General features: G+C 34.0%; 2 protein-coding genes across 6 annotated transcripts; both read left to right on the forward strand.

Moving 5' to 3' along the window:
* Positions 1–1,363: 1,363 nt before the first annotated feature.
* LOC106403019 lies at positions 1,364–12,048 on the forward strand. Of its 5 annotated transcripts, none has more exons than XM_013843857.3 (5): positions 1,364–1,728; positions 9,058–9,116; positions 9,209–10,777; positions 10,852–10,951; positions 11,261–12,048. In XM_013843857.3, exons 1-5 carry the CDS (start codon positions 1,620–1,622, stop codon positions 11,878–11,880), a joined length of 2,457 nt encoding a protein of 818 aa, XP_013699311.2. In that variant the 5' UTR covers positions 1,364–1,619; the 3' UTR covers positions 11,881–12,048. The 5 variants fall into 5 exon arrangements, with proteins under 5 accessions (XP_013699311.2, XP_013699312.2, XP_013699313.2 ...); XM_013843858.3 differs by having other exon boundaries at positions 1,372–1,728; positions 10,855–10,951; XM_013843859.3 differs by having other exon boundaries at positions 1,382–1,728; positions 11,270–12,048.
* A 6,123-nt stretch (positions 12,049–18,171) lies between these two features.
* LOC125592521 (glutathione S-transferase T3-like) lies at positions 18,172–21,580 on the forward strand. Its single transcript, XM_048767737.1, has 4 exons — positions 18,172–18,410; positions 18,603–18,752; positions 20,223–20,273; positions 20,727–21,580. The coding sequence occupies exons 1-4, from the start codon at positions 18,172–18,174 to the stop codon at positions 21,571–21,573; spliced, it is 1,287 nt and encodes a 428-aa protein (XP_048623694.1). The 3' UTR covers positions 21,574–21,580.
* The last annotated feature ends 1,751 nt before the right edge of the window (positions 21,581–23,331 follow it).

A 23,331-nucleotide genomic window follows, 5' to 3' on the forward strand; every position in this document is an offset into this window, starting at 1 on the left:
ATATCATAATAAATCATCGTTAAAAAAACATTTATACGAGGAACTCTATTGAAGCGACATGTCAGCACATTGAGTTTCAAAATGATGTGAAGCTTCCACTTGGTGAATATAATGTGAATGCATTAAAACTAAATGATTTTCTCTTAATATATAGGGGATACGTTTTTAGATTGCTTAAATACACGTTAAATACCGTAGCCTACTAGTTAAGGTTAAGGTTTAAAGGCTTCTACACCCAGGTCTGGGGTTCGAATCCCAGACTATGAAATTTATTGCATATTACAGGAAATCCAGGTTTCAAGTCCCGGAGAGAACGATTTATTAAACAATTATGCAGACTACGGAAGAAAGATTTACAAGAGATTTTCAACATGGTGCAAGTAAATCTTGCCAGGCGTGGATCTTGATAGGATGGCTTAGGTGATGCAGCTAGGCGTAGGTGTTCAGAAGGCAGGTAGTATTGTCGGTTGACGAATCATATATGTAATCTTTCTCATATCATAATTGTAAGATCATAATAAATCAGCGTAAAAAAAAAACACTTTAAATACATAATTAAAAAAAACGATACGAAAGGAAGGTACGTAGAAGGATACCAAACACATGATAACAATTTGAAATTGAAAAAAAATGTTGTCACATGCATTGAAAGTGTTGTCGAAAGATTATTTCTGTGTATGAGAAAGTTGGATAAAAATCTGAATAATAGATTCACAAAACTTAGTTCAAACTTCACCATTGTGAAAGCTCAGTTAAAGCTTCTTGACAGAAACTTTAAAATTTTACAAAAATTGAAAAAAGGTAAAAGTGTCCAGCTTAATGATTTGGTATTGTTCAGCTTGAAAATTGTAAAATTTTAAATCTCTAATGTCATGTAGAAGTAGCTAGCAAACTTTATATCGAATAAGATTCAACTATCAAGCACACGAAATTCCACCCAAATAACTTCATTTATTTTAACTCAGGGTAACAGAGAATAAAATATGAAATGTTTATAAAAAATCATAGAAAAAGTTAAACATCTATCTTGTTTTCTGAAAATATTATCATGAAACGAAAGACATAAATAATATAGTTCAGTTTCATGATAGTTTAGTTTAATTAGTAAGTTGATATTTTATATGTAGTGTTGGGAGTTTTCCAACAACAATAGTTTACATTGATCAATTGTATTAGTTTCGCTTCATATAGAAATTCAAAGGCCCCAGTGGCTAAATAAAGCATTAAAAAAACGGAAAGAGAGAGGCTTGAAAGTTAAGTCGCAAAGGAAAGGCCTTCGTCATTGCTTAACTTGCAATCGAAGTTATGAAAGCGCACATTATACTCAGGAGGGCCTAACGTTCACGTCAACTATCAAACACACACATACAATTTGTAGAATCTTCGATTGTTATCAATTAGATTTTTGCTATCACTACTAAGAATTTTTCCCACCAAACACTGAAAGAACCATTTCAACCAAAGATTAAGTGGAGTCAAGAAACCAATGTAACCAAATAAAGAAAGAAAAGGTAGTATCGGAGTCTTTAGAAATAACCCAAACACAAATGATAAGAGGCTTCGCTTTGTATCTCTTTTTTTTTGGACTTAGAGTGAAAAGAAGATTTCACTAACAGACGATGAGTTCGAACGGAGAGAAGGGAATGATGAAGCGGTCAGATTTTGCACAGAAGTTGTTAGATGATCTTCGTGTAAGGAAGGAGCGGCTTTCAATCTCTCAGGATACAGGTCAGATTCAACAAACATTTCCTATGCTAGGCCTAGATCTAAATGTAGAAGAAGACTCCGACAAAGATTTGATCTATTACCGCATGAGTTTTTGGTCGACCATTTAAGTTAATTACCGAACTAGAAGATTCATAATGTTATGTAATAGCAGAGCCCTGGTTTACTGGTTACGTTCATAGAACCCTAGAAAACTTTTAAGACAAAAATAATTTTACATAAACAAAGTTAGACATGTTATAAGATAAACTTTGAAATGATCCTCCACTCCTTTACCAACTCAAGCACTATGATCATCTACTCATCAAGCACTATGATCATCTACTCATCAAGCACTATGATCACCCACTCATTTACCAAATCAAGCACCATCTTTGATATTTTATGCATTGTTGTTCACTATAAATATCATCACTCATCTCACTATTTTGTACACCATAAACAAGAACAAGAGTTTATAAGAAAAGAACCATTACATCTTCTTCTTCTTACTTATAATAAACTCTCTCACTTATAGTAGTGTTATTTGCTTCCTACGGGTATTAAATTCTACTCTTATTTAAATTTCTCGATACTATAAATTATAAGTTATTTCATAACACGTTATCAGCACGATCACTCTGCGATTCGGTAAAATTTATTTGTATCATTTATACCCTGTTATAATGGTCGGTATACCGCCTCTACTATTATTTATATCATGTTATAATGGCCGGAATACCGCCTATATTATTTACTAGTAATTTAATTTATTTATTGGTCGGCCGAGCCGCCTTATATCCTGTTTATTATTTATTGGTCGGCCGAGCCGCCTTATATCCTGTTTATTATTTATTGGTCGGCTGAGCCGCCTTATATTCTGTTTATTATTAATTGGTCGGCCGAGCCGCCGTATAATTTATTTATTATTCTGCATTGATCGGCTGAGCCGTCGCATGATTTGTTGTCATATAACATAAATATTTCATTGTCATAATTTTTCACTTTTATGAAATTTTATAGATTTGATTGACCGTTTAATACGATATTTTCAGACTAATTTTTGGTGCACTCGATTTAACCCAACGGTCACAAAGAAATTTTTTCAAAAATTTCCCCTTTCTCCAACGGTCATGAACAATAATTTTCATCTATAAATACAACTCATTTTCACTTCATTTCATCATCCAAAATATTTCATCTTCTCTCAAAAATTTCAAATCGCTCTCCTCCAATTTTTCAAGAAAGATGATTCGCGCACTTTTGTTTTTATGTGCCATTTTTATTTGTGTTTCTATTTATGGTTTATTCGATGGAGAATTTACTCCAAGTGAATTTAAGATGATTATCGGTTTAATTTTATTTACATCGCTTCTCCTTGTAATTGCTTGTATGGTTAATGTAAACGGTTTTTAAATTATGAAGTTCTAATAAAATTACTATTTTGTGTTTTAGAAATACAAATGGCAAACATCGAGAAACTCCAGTTCCCAGCTCTAAAAGTAACCGGCGAAAACTATGTCAGATGGGTCACAAATGTGAAACCTTATCTTGTAATAAAAAAGATATCCGAAGCTATAAAAGTCGGTAACAAATCGCCACCCGAGCATATAGCCGAGGCGATAATCTTCCTGAAGAAGCACTTAGATGAGAATCTAACTCACGACTATGGAGACGTTGAGGACCCGGCTGTACTATGGCAAGCCTTGAAAGACAGATTCGATAATCAAAAGGAAATCAATCTCCCTCACGCTCTTGAAGAGTGGAAAACCCTGAGGTTTCAGGATTTCCAAAGGGTTAGAGATTACAATTCCACTATCTTAAGGATAGTTGCACAATTAAAATATTGTGGTAACCCTGTCACCGAAGCAGAAATGCTTGACAAGACATACAATACCTTCCACAAAGAACACAACGTCTTATCCCGAATTTACAGAAAATGTGGGTACACCAAATTTTCTGAATTGATGGTAACACTCATGTTGGCTGAAAAGAACGATGAGTTACTAATCAAAAACCATAATTCCCGACCTACGGGAGCCAAGGCATTTCCCGAAGTGAATGCTACGGCGGTAGAATATTCGGGAAGGAGAAACCATACCAACCGAGGTCGTGGTCGGCGTTTCAACAACAAACGTGGAAAGCCTTACTATCCTAAAAGTATTAGATCTAACAAATGGGTTAGATCTGAACAACCTCATAAAGGCAAAGAAACCGAAGAGGATACCACAAAGAAAAGTGAGACTGTATGTTACAGATGTGGATGTAAAGGACATTGGTCCCGTACCTGTCGTACTCCCCCACATTTGTGCAAGTTATATCAAGAATCCATAAAAGGAAAGGCTAAAGAGGTGAACCTCACGGAAAACGTTGAAGGGACCTCATACCTTGAATCCTCTGATTTCGCAAATGAGCTGGACTAGAATACTCTTGAAGAGTACGAAAATGTTTCTAATAAGACTGCTGAATAGTCCTCATTTGTAATGTATAATAATTATGTTTTCAAAGAATAATGTTGTTTTAACAACAATATATGTATAATTATTGTGTGTTTTCTTTATATAATCAATGAATAAATTTCACGTTTCACTTTTATTTAATGTTTATAATAATTTCAGAAATGGATCAAAATACTAATGGAGCAAAATCCAAGAAACGGATTCGTGAAATATGCATACCAGATAGTGGAACAACGCACACTATTCTGAGACAAAAGAGATATTTCTCTGATATAAAACCGACAAGAATTGTCGTCAATACAATATCAGGTCCTGCAGACGTGATTGAAGGAACTGGTAAAGCAAACTTTACTTTGCCGAATGGAACAAAATTTTCCATAAATAATGCTTTATATTCTCCGAGTTCTAAAAGGAATTTGTTGAGTTTTAAAGACATATATCTTCACGGATATGATACTCAGTCTGCAACTGAGGATGGAAAGAAATACATGTATGTAATTTCTGAAAAATGTGGCAGAAAGCACATATTGGAAAAGTTTCCAGAACTTCCTTCGGGATTACATCATACTTATATCGATGAGATCGAATCAAATCTTGTAGTAAAACGGAACCCAGAAGAGTTCACGTTATGGCATGATCGCCTTGGCCATCCAGGCTGTACAATGATGCGTAGAATCATAGAGAGCTCACATGGTCATTCACTGAAAATCCAGGAGATTTCTCAAGGGAATAAAATGACATGTGTTGCATGTTCTCTAGGAAAATTGATCGTAAGGCCATCGCCAACCAAAATCGATAAAGAATCACCAAAGTTCCTTGAAAGAATTCAAGGTGATATATGTGGACCGATACATCCACCATGTGGACCATTCCACTATTTTATGGTATTAATTGACGCATCCAGTAGATGGTCACACGTTTGTCTATTATCATCTCGAAATGTGGCATTTGCGAGATTTCTAACTCAGATAATCAAACTGCGAGCACAGTTTCCTGATTATACTATTAAAAGAGTTAGACTAGACAACGCTGGTGAATTCACATCCCAAGCATTCAATGACTATTGTATGGTAATGGGAATTGAAGTTGAACATTCAGTTGCTCATGTTCATACGCAAAATGGTTTGGCTGAATCTTTAATTAAGCGTCTGCAATTGATTGCAAGACCATTGATCATGAGATCAAAACTTCCAACCTCTGTATGGGGACATGCCATTTTGCATGCAGAAGCACTCATTCGGATCAGACCGAGTGCATACCATAAGTATTCCCCACTTCAGTTAGCGTTTGGTCGAGAACCAAACATTTCCCACTTTAGAATCTTTGGTTGTGCGGTATATGTGCCTGTAGCACCACCACAACGAACAAAGATGGGACCACAAAGAAGGTTGGGAATATATGTTGGTTGTGATTCTCCATCAATTATAAGATACCTAGAACCACAGACTGGTGACGTCTTTACAGCACGTTTTGCTGATTGTCATTTTGACGAAAATGTATTCCCAGTTCTAGGGGGAGAAAACAAAAATGTTGGAAGTGATATAAAATGGAGTGTACCATCATTGTTATATCTTGATCCTCCTACTAAAGAGTCAGAACTAGAAGTTCGACGAATTATGCATTTACAGAGTATAGCTAACCAGCTACCTGATGCATTTGCAGATACCAAGACGGTAACTAAATCTCATATACCAGCTGCAAATGCTCCTGCTCGTATCAAAATGCCAAATGAACAAGAAAAGGAGGATGACACACGAGAGCCAAAAACACGCCTGAAGCGTGGTAGACCTGCTGGTTCTAAGGATAAGAATCCTAGGAAACAGAAGAAAGCTGAAATATATGATGCACCCAAAATAGCAGAAAATATTTTGGAAGAAATAAATGATAAGGACTCTGATGAATCAGAGCATCATGAATCGAAAGATAATCATGAGATTTCTATTAATTACATCCACAATAAAAGGATATGGAATAGAAATGAACAAAATGATCTTGATGATGCTTTCTCATATATCGTGTCAGGTGAGGTAAATGAAGATACCGATGATCCAGAACCGAAATCCATATATGAATGTCAAAAGAGACATGATTGGAATAAATGGAAAGAAGCAATACAAATCGAACTTGATTCGCTTAACAAACGAAAAGTGTTTGGATCTATTGTACTCACACCTGAAGATGTGAGACCAGTTGGGTACAGATGGATTTTCGTTCGAAAACGAAATGAGAAAAATGAGATTACAAGGTATAAAGCTCGCCTTGTAGCCCAAGGATTTTCTCAAAGACCTGGTATTGATTATGAGGAAACATATTCTCCTGTAATGGATGCGATCACATTTAGATTCCTGATGAGTCTAGCCGCTGATAAAAATCTTGAGATGCGTCTCATGGATGTTGTTACAGCTTATCTATACGGATCATTAGATACTGATATCTACATGAAAATCCCTGATGGATTTAAAATGCCAGAAGCATTAAGTTCCAAACCTAAAGAGTTATGTGCAATAAAATTGCAAAGATCATTATATGGGTTAAAACAATCTGGACGTATGTGGTACAATCGTCTCAGTGAACATTTAACAAAAGAAGGATATGTGAATGATCCTATATGCCCATGTGTTTTCATCAAGAAAACAACATCCGGATTTGTGATAATCGCGGTATATGTTGATGATCTAAATATTATTGGAACTCAAAAAGAAATACAAAAGGCATCAGACTATCTCAAAGGAGAATTTGAGATGAAAGATCTTGGACAGACACAGTATTGTCTTGGCCTACAAATAGAACATTCACAAAATGGTATATTTGTGCATCAATCCACATACACTAAAAGAGTGTTGAAACGATTTAACATGGATAAATCAACTCCTCTTAGCACCCCGATGGTCGTTAGATCACTTAACATTGAAAGTGATCCATTTCGACCACCTGAGGAAAAAGAAGAGATACTTGGTCCGGAAGTACCATATCTAAGTGCAATTGGAGCGTTGATGTACCTTGCAAATTGTACACGGCCTGATATATCATTCGCTGTTAATCTTCTAGCAAGATTTAGCTCATCTCCAACACGAAGACATTGGAATGGAATTAAACATGTCTTTCGTTACTTACAAGGGACTATTGATTTAGGCTTATTTTACCCTAAAGATTCAAATGGTCAAATGGTTGGTTTTGCAGATGCAGGATATCTTTCAGATCCACACAAAGCCCGATCGCAAACAGGATATGTTTTTACGATCGGAGGCACTGCTATATCTTGGCGTTCTCAGAAACAAACGCTTGTGGCTACCTCTTCAAATCATGCTGAGATCATCGCACTCCATGAAGCAAGTAAAGAATGTGTATGGCTAAGATCAATAAGCCAACACATTTGTTCAAGTAGTGGGATTGACAAAAGTACGGGGCCAACTATTCTATATGAAGACAATGCAGCATGTGTTGCTCAAACGAAGGAAGGATATATCAAAAGTGATAGAACAAAACATATACATCCAAAGTTCTTCTCATACACCCAAGAGCTCGAGAAGAAGAAAGAGATTGAAGTAAGATATGTCCGATCATGCGACAATGCAGCCGACCTCTTCACAAAAGCACTTCCTACTTCGGTATTCAGAAAACATGTCCATAACATTGGAATGCGTCATCAGAAGGATCTATGACTGCTCAATCGAGGGGGAGCTTACGTAGTTGTACTCTTTTTACCTAACTATGGTTTTTCCCATTGGGTTTTCCTAGAAAGGTTTTTAACGAGGCAACAAAGACGTTAAGCGAGAGCGGAGAGTGACACCGGTTCCCAAGGGGAGTGTTACGAAACTTAATTTAATACAAGATGGATGATCAAGGGGGAGTGTTATAAGATAAACTTTGAAATGATCCTCCACTCCTTTACCAACTCAAGCACTATGATCATCTACTCATCAAGCACTATGATCATCTACTCATCAAGCACTATGATCACCCACTCATTTACCAAATCAAGCACCATCTTTGATATTTTATGCATTGTTGTTCACTATAAATATCATCACTCATCTCACTATTTTGTACACCATAAACAAGAACAAGAGTTTATAAGAAAAGAACCATTACATCTTCTTCTTCTTACTTATAATAAACTCTCTCACTTATAGTAGTGTTATTTGCTTCCTACGGGTATTAAATTCTACTCTTATTTAAATTTCTCGATACTATAAATTATAAGTTATTTCATAACAAGACAGAATTTTGTTACTATATTTTACATAGATTTTTTCCCGATTTTTATTTTAGTATACTTTTAATAGTTTCCAGTATACTTTTAATAGTTTCCAACTTTGGAAAAACGTTTCATACACTTTTCATCTACAATAAAATTATACAAGTCTCCAAAATTACAGTTTAGAATTTTAAAATACGTCTAGTTTTAAATTTGCACCATAATGTGTGGCCAGTGGCGTAACTATGCCAATTTTGGGTAGGGCCATAGGGTAGTTGCCCCATATAATATTTGAAAAGGGTTTATTTATGAAATAACCAAACTAAAAAAATAAAATTGGCTTTTTAGAAAGAGGATAGAGAGAGATAGGAAGAGAATGGGGGAGAGAGAATTTGGTTATTGGATATAATTTCTCTATTTGAAGATTTCACGTAATTGTATATCATTTTTATAATGCTTCTGATGATATTCCAAATTATACACTGATATTAAAAAATTTGCCCCGGGTAAAAGTAACTTATAGATCCGCCACTGTAGATGGCTTATATAGTAGAAAAAGTAAATGAATTATAAAATAATTTAGAAAATAGATACCTCTTATTCGAAAAGAGGTTTTAAGAAATTCAAAACGATCACAGCCTATGAATAGCTTTATAGAAGCCTCAGTAATGATATTTTTGGGTTTTATGGTTGCAGATAACTATGCATATTCTAACAGAGGATTTAAGGGATCTAAGAAAACCAGATCAAAATCTGTAAGCTGTGAAGAATATTTCCAACTTTTAAATCCAAATGAGTCGATCTTACCATTGTCTAGTGACAATTAAATGTTTTGTTTTCCTTTCAGACAACATTTCAAGATTTCAACTATGGAGGAGCCAATCTTCTCACTAGCGGCACGGAGGATTCAAATCAGATACTTCCATACGGAAAAGGCCGGAGCATCGATCTATCAAAAGCATTAGCATTTGCACTTGAAAATGCTGGGAAGGCTACAAGAGCAGATCCTTCAGGGAATGCATCAATCATTAGCTTCCTTCATGAAGTAGGAAAGAGATCTTTGGGAAGAAGCAGTCAGCAACATCTTTGTTCAAGCAGCCAGCAACAACTTCCCATGGTTCATGTCCATATCAAAGAAATATCAAAGGGAGCTCAAAAACTGAATCAGATCATTAGAGCATGTAGCAACGGCCTCAGTTTTCGAAAAGGAAGGTACTCAATACAATGCGGGCGAGAAGAACACATGGAAGGTGCTATTGAATTGGAACAGTCTCTTCGTTTGCTTGTAGATATTCAACAAGCTTCTTCCGAATATATCACGAAGAAACAAAGTCAAAACAGATTCAAGCTACTTGAAGAAAATGAGGATGGGGAAGAAGAAGAAGATGTTTGGAATCGAAATAACCGAAAGATAAAAGAAGCCGCAAAGACGGACATCGAAATGAGACTACTGGCGCTTAAAAACAAACACAGAAGACAAGCAAGTGGCTGCGAAGATACCGAACATAAGCCTCAGAAGGGAAGGATTCCAAATGTTGTTGCGAAGTTGATGGGAATAGGAGAGTTTCCAGAAGAGGAAAAAAAGACCAAGAACAACAATGATGCATCCATCAAGTCTGCGGAGAGTCTCACAAGGCGTAGAGCAACACAATCCAATGAAAAAATTGTTGAATTGAAGGATCAGAGGAACTCAACATCATTGGATTTAGTATTACATAAGGAGACTCAGAGAACTACTAATGGTATAAACTACAAAGACAAGTCTCAGCAGAAGGATGATCCAAACTGCAGAAAAGGAAACAAGAAGGATGGAGAAATGACGATGAAAAATGCTATAAGAAAGACCTCATCTCCAACAGAAGATAAGCCTAAGGCTGTCACAAGGAGCCAAGAAAAGCCTTTGCATCAACTTAGTTTTGGGAAGAAAGAAGAAGCAAAGAGCATCAAGAAAGCGAAGTTGAAGCCAGAAAGGCATCAAGAACATGGCGTAATGACCAATCATCCACCAAAACCTGTGAGCTCAGTACCAGTCATAGACAAAGCTAAATCTCTGAGGAAAAGCTTTTCTCATGTTGTTGTATTAGAAAAGAAAAAAGGAGGAGAGGTACATGAAGCTGAGTTCCGCGAAAAGAAAAATCTAAATGGTGGATTTTGCAAAGTAATGAAGCAACCAGAGAATCAGAAACCTGTTTCCAGAGAAGCAAATGGGAAACAAGATCAGTTACTCAGAAGTTACAATGACAGTAATAAGACCAAAGCTGTAGAAGCAGACAATTGCATCAATATTTCTGAAGATTCAGGTATTGAGGTCAAATCATCAAACAGAAATGTGTTTGAGAAAAAGAAAGATATCAAAGATGACTCAATTCTGCTAATAGCTGCGGAGAGAGTCCTATGCCAAGCTCCATCCGAAAATGTAAGCTATTATTAGTTAACTTCACATACCATCTGCATATATATATTGGTCTCTAACTGGATTCAGATGTGTAGCAGCATCAAGAGCTTATATTTACAGATGGGGTGGATCAACAAGCTCCAGTATCAAATTCTGATGGAAATTCAGAAAGATTTTCCAAGACAGTATATAAAGGTAATAAGCAAACTATGCACTATCACTTTGTCTTGTTGTTAATCTCATTGCACCTTTAATACCACTATTAGTCAATGTTCTAAAATGCGGTCTAAACGTCCCGTCTAGGTACCGTTTAGGCGCTATACAGTAGTCGACTGTACTGTTTTCATATTATACAATGTTTTATGCGGATTTATATAATTTAGACACATATTAGTGTTTAGGCGGATATTACGCGGTCAACGCGGACAAGTCACCATAAGCACTTTGTGCAACAAGTCACATTTCTTTCTTTATATTTGTAAAAGAAACTAAAATAAGTTCCAATTGTTTCAGCAAGCAAAGGGGAGGTTGAAGCTGGCATACCTTTGTTGGAGAAGCGACAAGAACACCGAAAACAAGAAACTAAAGAGACATTGTCTGAAAATGAAATGAACCTCAAGAAGATAGTTGTGAAAAGTCAACTATTTCTGGACACATTCGAGGCACTTTTCAAACTTAACATTCCTCTCAATGTCCTTCATGAAGTTGGCGGGAACAATTACCACCAAGAAGACAAGAACCTACTCCTCGATTGTGGCTTCGAGATAATGAAACGAAAAGGAAGATTTCAAGAGTTAAAAGTCCATCCTTTCGTGAAGGTACCCATCAGTTCCTCTAAAGTAAACTCATTGGACCATCTTGTTAGACAATTAAGCAAAGAGTTCGAGAAGCTGAGAACTTACGGTAGGGAGTGCTACACTGAATCACTTGTTGAAGACTACTTACCAAAAGTGTTGAAAAGGGATGTTTACTATACAGACCCAAACTTAAACTCCATGTGGGATATGGGTTGGAATGATTCGATGGACGCCTTCATCGAGAAAGATGATGTTATAAGGGACGTAGAGAGGGAAGTCTTCAATGGACTCTTGGAGGAGATAACCAGAGATCTTATATGCATATAGCTGTTACTTTTAATTTTCCGGGTCAAAATTGAGCGTTTTAGGTTCGAGACAGTAATCCATTTCCTTAACATTTTGTTTGAACTTTGAAAGTATATATTTTTCACCTCCTGTGAGCAAATAATTGGTACGGAAATCGAATTAATGAGCAGAATGAGATTCTTATGTCTACTTATTAATCTAGTTTATTATATGTGTTATTGTTAGATATTTCTATATAGTATATAGGGATTGAAACTTGTCGATTCTAATCCATGAAGAGATTGTACGTACGTAAGAGTATGGATAGTTAGATATTTCTATATATGTGTTATTGTTAGATACTTCTATATAGTATGGATAGTTCGAGCTAGTACGGTATATTATAGACAACCTAGAACAAGCTTGAACGGTTGAACCATCCATAACTCACTAGTATCTTTGCCTCACCCATGAAAATTAGATTCATCGAGACTTATGAGTTGTCACTAGAGCACCAAAACCTAATGCTACGTGGCTTATTCCCGGAGTTGAGTAAATAATATCATGTATATATTTTAGGCCACTTAAACTGAAATTATTATGATCTTAGAGATGAAACATAAAACATTAAACAATTATCTACACTACAACCCAAATTCTGATAGCTTCATCGGGAATATGAAAAAGGTAATTTAATTCATCAGGTTTTTTAACAGGTTTTTTAACAGTGACTAGACATTGATCTTTGGACCGGCGCAAATATTGGTTCCTATATTTTTATGTATTTATATTTGATTTTCATAATTAGTGTTATATATTTTAGATATGTCGTAATATGACTAATTGTATTTAAAAGACATGAACCGAATTGGGTAGTATGATTATTTTCGTTACAAATAACCAAACTCATTCCAGATACATTTCTTATTTAGATATTTTTAGATTTTTATGCATCAGAATTGAACTCATCCAGATCCAGAAAAGACTCAACTCAAAACCTACACATAAATTTATAATATTTCAAGCGAGACTTAATTTCAAAACAAAAAACATAGTCGGTCAGAACAACTCATACCTAAACGGATAGCCAATGTTCATGTCTAACTGATTTTATAAACTAATAAGAAAAACTCTTTCTACGTGTTTGACTAAATTAAGTGAAATAAAAATAGTTTTTTATTTAGTAAAATAATTATATGGAGTAAAAAATTAAGTGACAATAATTGTAATACATATTTTTATTATTTTGATTTAAATTATTATTTTATTCACAAAAACATGTCTTTGAATTATATTTTCGACTAAGTAATTTTCTACCGATTAAAACTAAAATGGAAAAAAGTTTTAGTAAAACAAACTAAGCCGAACGTTTAACTATATGCAAAACTCAGTATTTTACATTTTTGATTTTATAATTGGCACAAAGTTAATGTTGATTAACTAATAAATAATAATATGCACTATTATTATGATAATATAATTAATGATGTGATGCATTGTTAAGATAATATAATTAATGAAATTGTTAAAATGAGTGAAATATAGAAAGACAATTAATGTAACTATATTAATGATATTACTGAAAAGACACTGTATTTCTATTTTATACTGCTATACATGTTTCCAAGTAGTACCAAAAGGTACTTCAGTTTTAATAATATAGATTATCTACGCTTCCTACACTTCTGGCTAAACCTACGGGTTCGGTTTCTTTGGTTAGTTTTGGTCGGTTAATTTGCAATTCAATTAATTTGGATCCGTTAGAATCCTATTTAAGTGAACCAAAAATAAATTATGTTGGGCTTCAAAAATATTTTACCAAAATTTTGGTTTTGCGGTTAGTTCGGTTAATATTTCGGTTTAAAATGAACAAAAATTCAAAAATGGGTTAAATTCGATTAGTTCGATTTAGAATTTTTGTTAAAGTTGATAATGTTTGGTGATTTTTTTAATAAAAAATTAAACTAACCGATTATCGAACCAAACAAAAAATTGATTTTTTTTTAATTGCTAAACCAAACCTTCTAACCAAACTAACCGAAAATAAACTTTTCGGTTACGTTAGGTTCCGCAAGTTCGGTTCGGATAATAATTGACCCCATATTTTATTGAACCCAAGTTTCTCTAGACACACACATTTTAACGATTCACTAGATTTTAACCCGCACATCCGTGCAGGTAACATTTCATTTATAGATATAAAATTTTATATTATTTTGTATATAATAGTTTATGATAATATATTGCTGTCATTTTAAAAATAACTTAATAGATGCTATATACTATATAGTTCTAAATATTAAAATTTAACATATGTTAACAATTTTATTTTTTGTAAAAATTATTACATAATTTATGAATATTAATCATTTTAAAAGGTGAATGATCTTTTAATCACTTTAAACGGTGAATGATATTTTATTTATTTATCTTAATGAAAGTATTTTTCAAAATATATTGGTTTACCAATTCAACATAATTTTAATATCTTTGCACAAAAAACATAATTTTAATATGTAATTCATTAATTACTTCTATTTTAATATAATGTAGAATATACTTATAAAATTTATAAAATTTGCATATAATTTCATTACTTTGTTTATAATAAAAATTTAATTAAAATTAATTTATAATAATATTATACTACTAATTTCGAAATTAATCAGTGTATTAATTAAAAGAATATTTAAATTTTAAAAAATATTTTTTTGATTTTTTCTCAACAGATTTTGTTATTCCTAAAACTAAAATTTAAATTTATAGTTAAAATGGATTTGTTATTAATATCTTTATAATTATTTAGAAATGTAATACATTAAATAAACTAATGTAAACAATAAAAAAATTATTTGAATATATGGACCTAGACTTCTAGTATGACTATTTTGTAGTAGATAAAAAAGGTTTTTATCTAATCTATTAAAAGGGGAGTACATTTTGTACTTAGCCCTGAGTTTTTTTCAATATTTACCATTTTATGCCACCGGCATTAAACCAATTGTTGTTTTAAAATTTTCCTTAACCACCCTATATTAATTGACATCACTTAACCTTAAATAAGTTTTACATACGGTGGCTTAAAGGTCTTCTTTCTCCGTTATTTTTTTTGTTCGATGAACATTTTTTTTCTCCATTCTTCTAGGTCTTCTTCTCCATTCTTTTCCACTCTCTTTGTTTGATGGATTCACGTCGCAGAAAAGGCTAGATAGGAATTTTGCGGAATTGGGTTATTTCTTTCTCCGTCGTGGTTGTTTGTAGTCTCAGATTGGTTGGGTTACATTGCGAGTCAAGACGTCAGTGGATTTTCACTAAGCTCCGGTGTGGTTTCGTAAGTTGCAGCGGGAGTGACCGATTGAGAATGAATCACGACTTGGCTGGAGTGAGTTGGCTCAGGAGATCGCGGCTGCGTTGGTTAGGAGAATGCCACAAGTTCGGTTAACTAGGGTTTCTTAATGTGCATCCGGTTTTGTACGTTAGTTTTTTTTATCCATTAAATCATTAACCAATTCTGGTTTGGTAACCGAACCGAACGTATATGGATTATCTTTTCATAGATTAGATATTAATCGCTCCTCCATATTTACCGTAAGCTACGTTGGATTTGTCAACACTTATGTATGTATGGAAGCTATTAGTTTTGATCGATATGGTTTGACTTATCTACCAACGAATTAACTATTATAAAGTTATAAACCAGGTCGGTTTTATCAAAATACATTAGAATCAATTATTATTTTTTCCTAAAAGAATCAATTATGTTTATGTAGTGCAATATATGTTGTTCAACTGATATATGCATAACAACTTTCTGTTAATGTATAACTAGATGTTTTCCTGCACCATGTGCAGTAAAATTATTTTTAAATCTAATTTATATTTAAAAATAAATTTTATTAAATATTAAATATTTTACTATTTTCTTACTAATATTTAATATATATTTGATATATATTAAATCAATTTGTATAAAACTAATAAAAATAATATAAAATTGTATAATTATCAAATATTTAACTTAAACAATATTTATAAAATTTGTAGATATATAAGCCTAATGATCTTACGATTAGATATATAATTTTTTAAAAAAATTGTAGAAACTTTTAAAAACTTTAGTAATACAAATTGTATAAGTATACAAAATAATAATATTTCAAAATTTGAAATGTTATATATGAATATATTTATTTTACAGATGATGTATGAGCTATTACCATATTTTAAAAAAGTTTACCAAAAAGAAATATTAATATTAAATGTAATATATGAATTATTAACATATTCTAATGAATTTACGAAAAATATAAATCAACATTAAATGAAATTATCCATGTCATATTTTTCTGGAAGCCATGTCATCAGTTTCAGTAGCCATGTCATATTTGTTTTGTGAAATTGATTGTAGAAAAGACATGTGGCAAAATCACTTGGCAAATATAGTCTAGTGGATTTATATGTATTACATTTGGTCATACAATCTATTATGATAGGAGGAAGTTAGTTGATATTATAATAAAATACAATTATTGAAATTGAAATGTTAGTTAACTTATATTTCAAAATGCAGAGGACGTTTTTTTAAGTTGTTTTAATATTATTTTTTAAAATATCTCATGTTTTAATAGTATTAGATACATTTAATAAAATTTAAAAATGATGATTCAACTAAAAAATCATACATGAAATAATTTATGTACTTTTCTTTAACATAATAGATTTGAAGTATTAATCATGATTCACGACATCTATATATCATCTACATAAAAAAAAACCAATCGATTTCTATTTCTTAATTTAAACTCGAAAAACCAAAACCGAGAGGTACTTCAATATTTAAAATATGATAAAATATTAACTATCCGAATTCAGAGGTTTTGGATATTTATAAGTAAAAGATATCCAAAACCCCTAAATTACCCGAGTTTTTTGGGTTTCATTCGAGGTTTTAGATGTTTTCGGGATTTTGGTTTTAAACTTTAACCAAACCCAATCTATTTATAATTCGGTTCTAATTCGGGTTTTTATAATAATAGAAAACTGATCCAAACCCGACATTATCCGAACCGATCCAACCCAAATGAAACTATTAAATTGTTGTGTTTTGAAATGTTTATGTAATTATCGAAAAATAAACATCCGCGCGGACGCGCGGATCAAAAGCTAGTTTCTCTTTTAATAGATAAGATATTCACCCTTCAATTTATAGAAAATTTGTTATCTATATATAGTTTCCAATTTTTTTGCAATAATCTGATATCTTGATATTTTAATGTTTCAAACAATTAAATATTGTTCAAATTTTATTTTTTATTTACAACATTTATGACAAATTAAATGAGTTGACATATTGTATAAGATACTATGATATTTATATATTCCTATTTTTCTTAAATTTATAGAAATTTGGTTGTCTCTATATAGTATCAAATTTTTTTTGCAATAAGAAAATATCTTGATATTTTAATGAATTAAATATTGTTCAAATTTTATTATTTTATTTACAACATTTATGATAAATTAAATAAATTGAGATATTATATAAGATACTATGATATTTATATATTCTGAATTTCTGTTAAATTTATAGAAATTTGGTTTACTCTATATAGTATCATTTTTTTAGCAAAAATATAATAAATTTTTGATATTTTTATGTTTTTTTTAGAACAAGATGTTTTTATGTTCACAAATTATATATTATTTTATTATTTTTATTTAAAACATTTATTATAAATTAAATGAATTGATATATTATATAAAATAATATGATAGTTCGTAAGTTTAGGCTTATAAATATGTATTTCTCCTCATTTCTAATGATCAGTAAAAATAGTAAAAGATAGTTTTCTTCTTCGGTGATACTACGGTGATACGGTTAGTATTCTGCTACATAAATTTCTCTGCATCTTTTTTTTCTGGTTGTTCAAGTTTTTACGAAACTAAATTTGATCAAAACAAGGCAAATTCTTTTGCCCAAAAAGGGTAAATTCTTATAGGTTGTTGCTTTGTTTTTGTTTTTTTTTTTTTAATTCTATCTACATAACAATTGTAAAAACTTCTCCAAGCTCACTGTATACATAATTATCATCATGTTCGTTTTGTTCATATGTTGAAAAGATCTCGAAATGCTTTTCTCATTTTTCGTTAGGCTGTAAATGAAGAAATTAGTCTTTTTACAGGAAAATGATTTCTGCTACAGAAAAACCACAAGAAGTCATCATTTCTCAGAGTGTTCGAGAGAGAAATTGTGAAGATAGAATCAGTGCACTACCTGACGATCTGTTAGTAAAAATCTTGTTGTTTGTTCCGACAAAATATATTGTGACCACCATGATTTTGTCGAAACGATGGCGGACTATCTGGACAGAGGTTCCAAGACTCGAGTACGAAGACATTGTGAGCAATACTAATAGTGAACAGAAGAGCGTTTGGTGGTTTCTTGAGAAGTCGTTGCAACTTCATAAGGCACCTATACTAGAAAGCTTGTGTATCCAACTTAAAGAAATATGCCCTACTAACGTTGATGTAGCAAAATTGGTTGCACAAGCAGTTGATCGTTCATTGCGCAGGTTACTATTTCATCTTAGTTGGTTGGCAAAACCTACCAGCATGCCCAACAGACTTTACACTTGTGAAACGCTCACTGAACTGGAACTCTTTAATAAGATTATCTTGGATGTCCCTCCTTCAGTTTGCCTCCCATCCCTTGCAAAGCTATTCCTCTTTTGTGTGGTGTATAAAGATGATGTTTCTCTTTTCAGGCTTCTATCAAATTGTCCTGTTCTCAGAATTTTGCTCGTGATACGATCTGAAGAAGATGGCAATGTGAAAAAGTATACTGTCAAAGTGCCTTCTTTAGAGGAATTCACCTACCTCTATAAAAGGCCATTATCACTAGCGGAAAATACTAGGTCCTTGGTCTTAGATTGTCCGGCATTAACGAAACTCTCTATTAACGATCATTCAGGAGACTCTTGCTCTATCGGGAATATGCCAAGCATTGTTAGAGCAGAACTGTCTACTTTTTGCTACCCTGACAAAAAAAATTCTGAGACATATTTCCTCGGCCACGTCTCTATCTTTGACTTTGACCGAGGAATTGGTAGTAATTTCGAGATCCAACTTTTTTTGTTTGTTTATTGTGGTAAAATTAATATGTGTACTTAGAACATGTTTATCGCATGAATTCTTAAAATAGAGTTAGTAACAACAAAATATTATTATTTTAGTATATTATAAATAAATAATAATATTATTATTTTAGTATATTATAAATAAATAATTAAATTTTAATAAAAATTAAATAGCTAAGCTAAATTAATCGGAAGTTGCCAAGTGGAAGAAAAATGCAAGATTAAATTAAGAGATGTCTCTTACATCTCTTAAATAAGAGATATATCTTAGTTCACTTTCATACTTTTAATTATCTTTTTATATTTTAATAGTTAGAGACCTGATAAGAACTTTGCAATAAACATGTTCTTAGACCATCTTTAACGCTTCATATTTGTGGTCCTTAACAAGATCCTTAAGCATTAATGTTGATTTAATTAAATGGAAAACAAATAAATGCTAGATAATCGATCCTTAGTGGGTTGATTTGGTGACCGAAAATATCAAGGGTTTTTAAAACACGTGTCAGCTGCTCATTTATTTGTATTTTTTTTCTTTTTCTTTTATTTCTTTCTTTCTTGTTTTCGTTCTTGTTTTGTTCTTGTTTTCTCCGCGAGAAGAGACTGATCGAAACCGACGATGGAAACGACGATTCTGTCGGTCCACTCGACGGCTCCTCCATCTTTGCCGTGATTAGAAGGATCGAAACCCACCACGGACGACGACTCTCTCGGTCCTCAGCGCGGCTCCTCCGTCTTGTCTTGTTTTCTCCGTCGGAAGAAGGGTCTAAAATCCATCACAATCGACGCCTCTCTCGTTCCTCACCGCGACTCCTCCGTCTTGTCTCCTCACCGCGACTCCTTTGACTCCTCCGTCTTGTCTCCTCACGAAGACTCCTCACAGTGACTCCTCTGACTCCTCCGTCTTGTCTCCTCACCGCGACTCCTCTTACTCCTCCGTCTTGTCTCCTAACCGCGACTCCTCTGACTTGTCTCCGTTAGAAGATGGATCGAAACCCACCACAATCGACTACTCTCTCGGAGCCCACCGCATCTGCTCTGTCGGTTCTCGTCTTCTCCGAGTGAAGAATGGTTCAAACCCATGACTTCCCGTGTATGTACTAACTTTCTCACTTCATTCTTGTGTTTTCAATTTAATTGTTAGCTAGCAAACTGGTTTAGACTATCATATTGTTTGATCTTAAGTTGATTGTCTTGTTAATTATGACAGGGAGTTTGAGCTCTGGACATGAGGTCCTCCGACTGAAGTCACAATCGGAAGGAGTTCTTTTTTGAAGTTCAGTGCAAACTGTGGGTGAGGTATGTGTGCAAAAATCGACTTTAATTTCTTGCTTGCGACTGATGAATGCTTGTTAGAGTTAGGATGAATGCTTGGGTTAGTGGTTAGTAGGTAGAGTGATGAATGCTTGCCGCAAGTGGTTAGTTTAATGAATGCTTTGTGATGAATGCTTGTTTTAGTGTTGTAATAGGATGTGGTTAGGTAATAAATATGGTAGTTACATGTCTTCTCAGCTCAAATCTTCTCTTGAGAAAGAGTAAAGACAATTACTCTCCCGTATCTAACCGCATCTTCTCTTTTCATCTATAAATCTTTTGTTCTATCTTTTCATATTCCAACAAAAGTTTCTGCTCTTTCTTTTCATATTCCAACAAAAGCTTCTGCTCTTTCTTTTCATATTCTTTTTTCTTCCTTCTCTCTGCTCTTCCGTATTACAATATGGATCACACGAATTTTGTTGACCTTCTGACCAGTCAACAAGATAGTGTCATTCCTCAATCGTTTCCTTGGGAGAGCTCATCACAAGTCCCTGTCTTCAGCACTCAATGTACAGAAACTTCAAGTTTCTGTGAAGAGTCATCTACACAGCGCAAAGAAAGAAAGAAATGGACTCCTTCTGATGATCTTGTGCTCATAAGCGCCTGGTTAAACACCAGTAAGGATCCTGTCGTGAGCAATGAGCAGAAAGCAGGCACATTCTGGAACCGCATTGCAGCCTACTATGCAGCTAGTCCGAAGGTGGAAAGTGGAGATAAGCGAGGAGCTCTTCAATGCAAGCAAAGGTGGCAGAAGATCAACGATCTTGTCTGCAAGTTCTGTGGTTCCTATGCGGCTGCGACAAGACAGAAAACAAGTGGTCAGAGTGAGAGTGATGTTGTGAAACTCGCACATGAAATTTTCTTCAATGATCAGAAGATTAAATTCAACCTTCACCATGCTTGGGAGGAGCTCCGCTATGACCAGAAATGGTGTGAGCATGCTAGTAGTAAGCTTGGTGGAAGCGCTAAGAAGAGAAAATGCGAGGATGGAGCAGAAACAGAAAGCTCTCAAGCTACTATCAATGTCGATAATCTACCTACCAAACGGCCTGCTGGTGTTAAGGCTGCGAAAGCAGCTTCTGCAAAGAAACCAATAGTAGATAAGGAGGCTGATGAGAAGTTTGGCAAGTTGTGCTCAATTAAAGAGAAAGACCTTGTCTTGACAGAGAGAGTTTCCAAAATGAGACTGCTTGACAGTCTCATTACAAAAAAAGAACCACTTTCTGAAAAAGAAGAAGCACTGAAGAGTAAGCTTCTTACAGAGATGCTGGATGCTCCATAATATGATGGTTCTGTCGCATGTTTAAATGTTTCTTAATGGGATGTTTCGGTTTGATGCTTTTGTTTCATGTTTCATATTTCTTGTTTCTGTTTCATGTATCGGTTTGATGTTCTGTTGTATGTGCTTCATGTATCAGTTTCTGTTTGATGTTTATGTATCTGTCTGTTTGCGATTTCATGTATCAGTTTCATGTATCAGTTCTCTTGACCACTTCTTGTGTCCATTTACGATTGCATCTCTTTCTGTATGTTTTTGTTTGATGCTTCTGTCTGATTGTATACAGAGAGTCAAGAGAAGTCACAAGATTGCAGAGAGAAGTCACAAGATTGCAGAGAGAAGTCCCGAGATGTTTGGTTAAACATGTCACGGGAAGACACAATGCCACTAGAGAAGTCACGAGATTACAGTTGTGATATGTCTGTTTGTGGACTTTATGTTTGTCTGTATGTAACTTTAAGTCACGAGATTTTTATGTTGCTTATGCAGATTTATATATATAATTTATATGTCACGAAACTTTATGCTTCTCTCCTTCTCTATATAAAGTATTGAGACATGAAGTATTTTTTCACCAACAAGTTTCATCTGATCACCGACTCTTTTTCTCGCACCAAAACACTCTCTTTCTCTTCACCATCACACTCTCCTCACCAAAACTATTCACATGGCATCTTCATCCCATAATACGTTTGATGTAGAAGATGGTGAAAGTTTTGATCAATATTTTGATCGGTATGTTGATCAATATTTTGATCAAACTTTCGATAGTTTAGCCATTAATCATGGTGATCAAGAAGTCCAAAAAAAAAAGAGAAAAAAACGAGTTCACATCGAAAGGAACCGTGAAGAAGGCAATGTACGTTTATGGGAAGATTATTTCAGTGAAACCCCAACATATCCTTCTAATCTATTCCGACGGCGATTCAGAATGAACAAACCATTGTTCATGCGTATTGTTGATCGACTCTCCAATGAAGTTGAATTCTTTCGACAAAAGGAAGATGCTCTCGGCCGGCTTAGTCTCTCTCCACTTCAAAAGTGTACAGCAGCCATTCGTGTCTTGGCATACGGTAACGCCGCTGATGCTGTTGACGAATACCTCCGACTCGGTGAAACAACTACTCGTTCATGTGTGGAACATTTTGTCGAAGAAATAATAAATTTATTCGGTGAAGAGTACCTAAGAAGACCAACACCGGCTGATCTTCAACGTCTACTTGAAGTTGGTGAGTTCCGTGGATTTCCCGGTATGATAGGAAGTATCGATTGTATGCATTGGGAGTGGAAGAATTGTCCCACCGCTTGGAAAGGGCAATATTCACGTGGTTCCGGAAAACCCACAATTGTTTTAGAAGCGGTTGCTTCTTTTGATCTCTGGATATGGCATGCGTTTTTTGGACCGCCAGGTACTTTAAATGATATCAATGTTCTTGACCGCTCACCTGTTTTTGATGATATAATACAAGGTCACGCTCCGGCAGTCACTTACTATGTCAATGGAAGGGAGTATCATTTGGCTTACTATCTCACCGACGGTATTTATCCGAAATGGGCTACTTTTATCCAATCAATTCGGGAGCCACAAGGGCCGAAAGCGGTTTTATTTGCTAAACACCAAGAAGCTATCCGAAAAGATGTCGAGCGTGCTTTTGGAGTCTTGCAAGCTCGCTTTGCAATTGTTAAAAACCCGGCACTTTTTTGGGACAAAGGCAAAATTGGGAATATTATGAGAGCATGTATCATACTCCATAATATGAT

Source organism: Brassica napus, chromosome C9 (assembly GCF_020379485.1).
Source record: "Brassica napus cultivar Da-Ae chromosome C9, Da-Ae, whole genome shotgun sequence".
Taxonomy (NCBI): Eukaryota; Viridiplantae; Streptophyta; class Magnoliopsida; order Brassicales; family Brassicaceae; genus Brassica; species Brassica napus.

What these genes read in the sequence shown, in the direction of transcription:
- LOC106403019 (XM_013843857.3), top strand. Translation starts at nt 1,620, where the DNA reads ATGAGTTCGAACGGAGAGAAGGGAATGATGAAGCGGTCAGATTTTGCA. An exon ending in TTCAATCTCTCAGGATACAG is followed by an intron (nt 1,729 to 9,057) that starts GTCAGATTCAAC and finishes TTATGGTTGCAG; the next exon opens with ATAACTATGCATATTCTAAC. An exon ending in GCCAAGCTCCATCCGAAAAT is followed by an intron (nt 10,778 to 10,851) that starts GTAAGCTATTAT and finishes TCAGATGTGTAG; the next exon opens with CAGCATCAAGAGCTTATATT.
- LOC125592521 (XM_048767737.1), top strand. Translation starts at nt 18,172, where the DNA reads ATGATTTTGTCGAAACGATGGCGGACTATCTGGACAGAGGTTCCAAGA. An exon ending in GTTGATCGTTCATTGCGCAG is followed by an intron (nt 18,411 to 18,602) that starts GTTACTATTTCA and finishes TTCTCTTTTCAG; the next exon opens with GCTTCTATCAAATTGTCCTG. An exon ending in TCACTAGCGGAAAATACTAG is followed by an intron (nt 18,753 to 20,222) that starts GTCCTTGGTCTT and finishes CTCCGACTGAAG; the next exon opens with TCACAATCGGAAGGAGTTCT.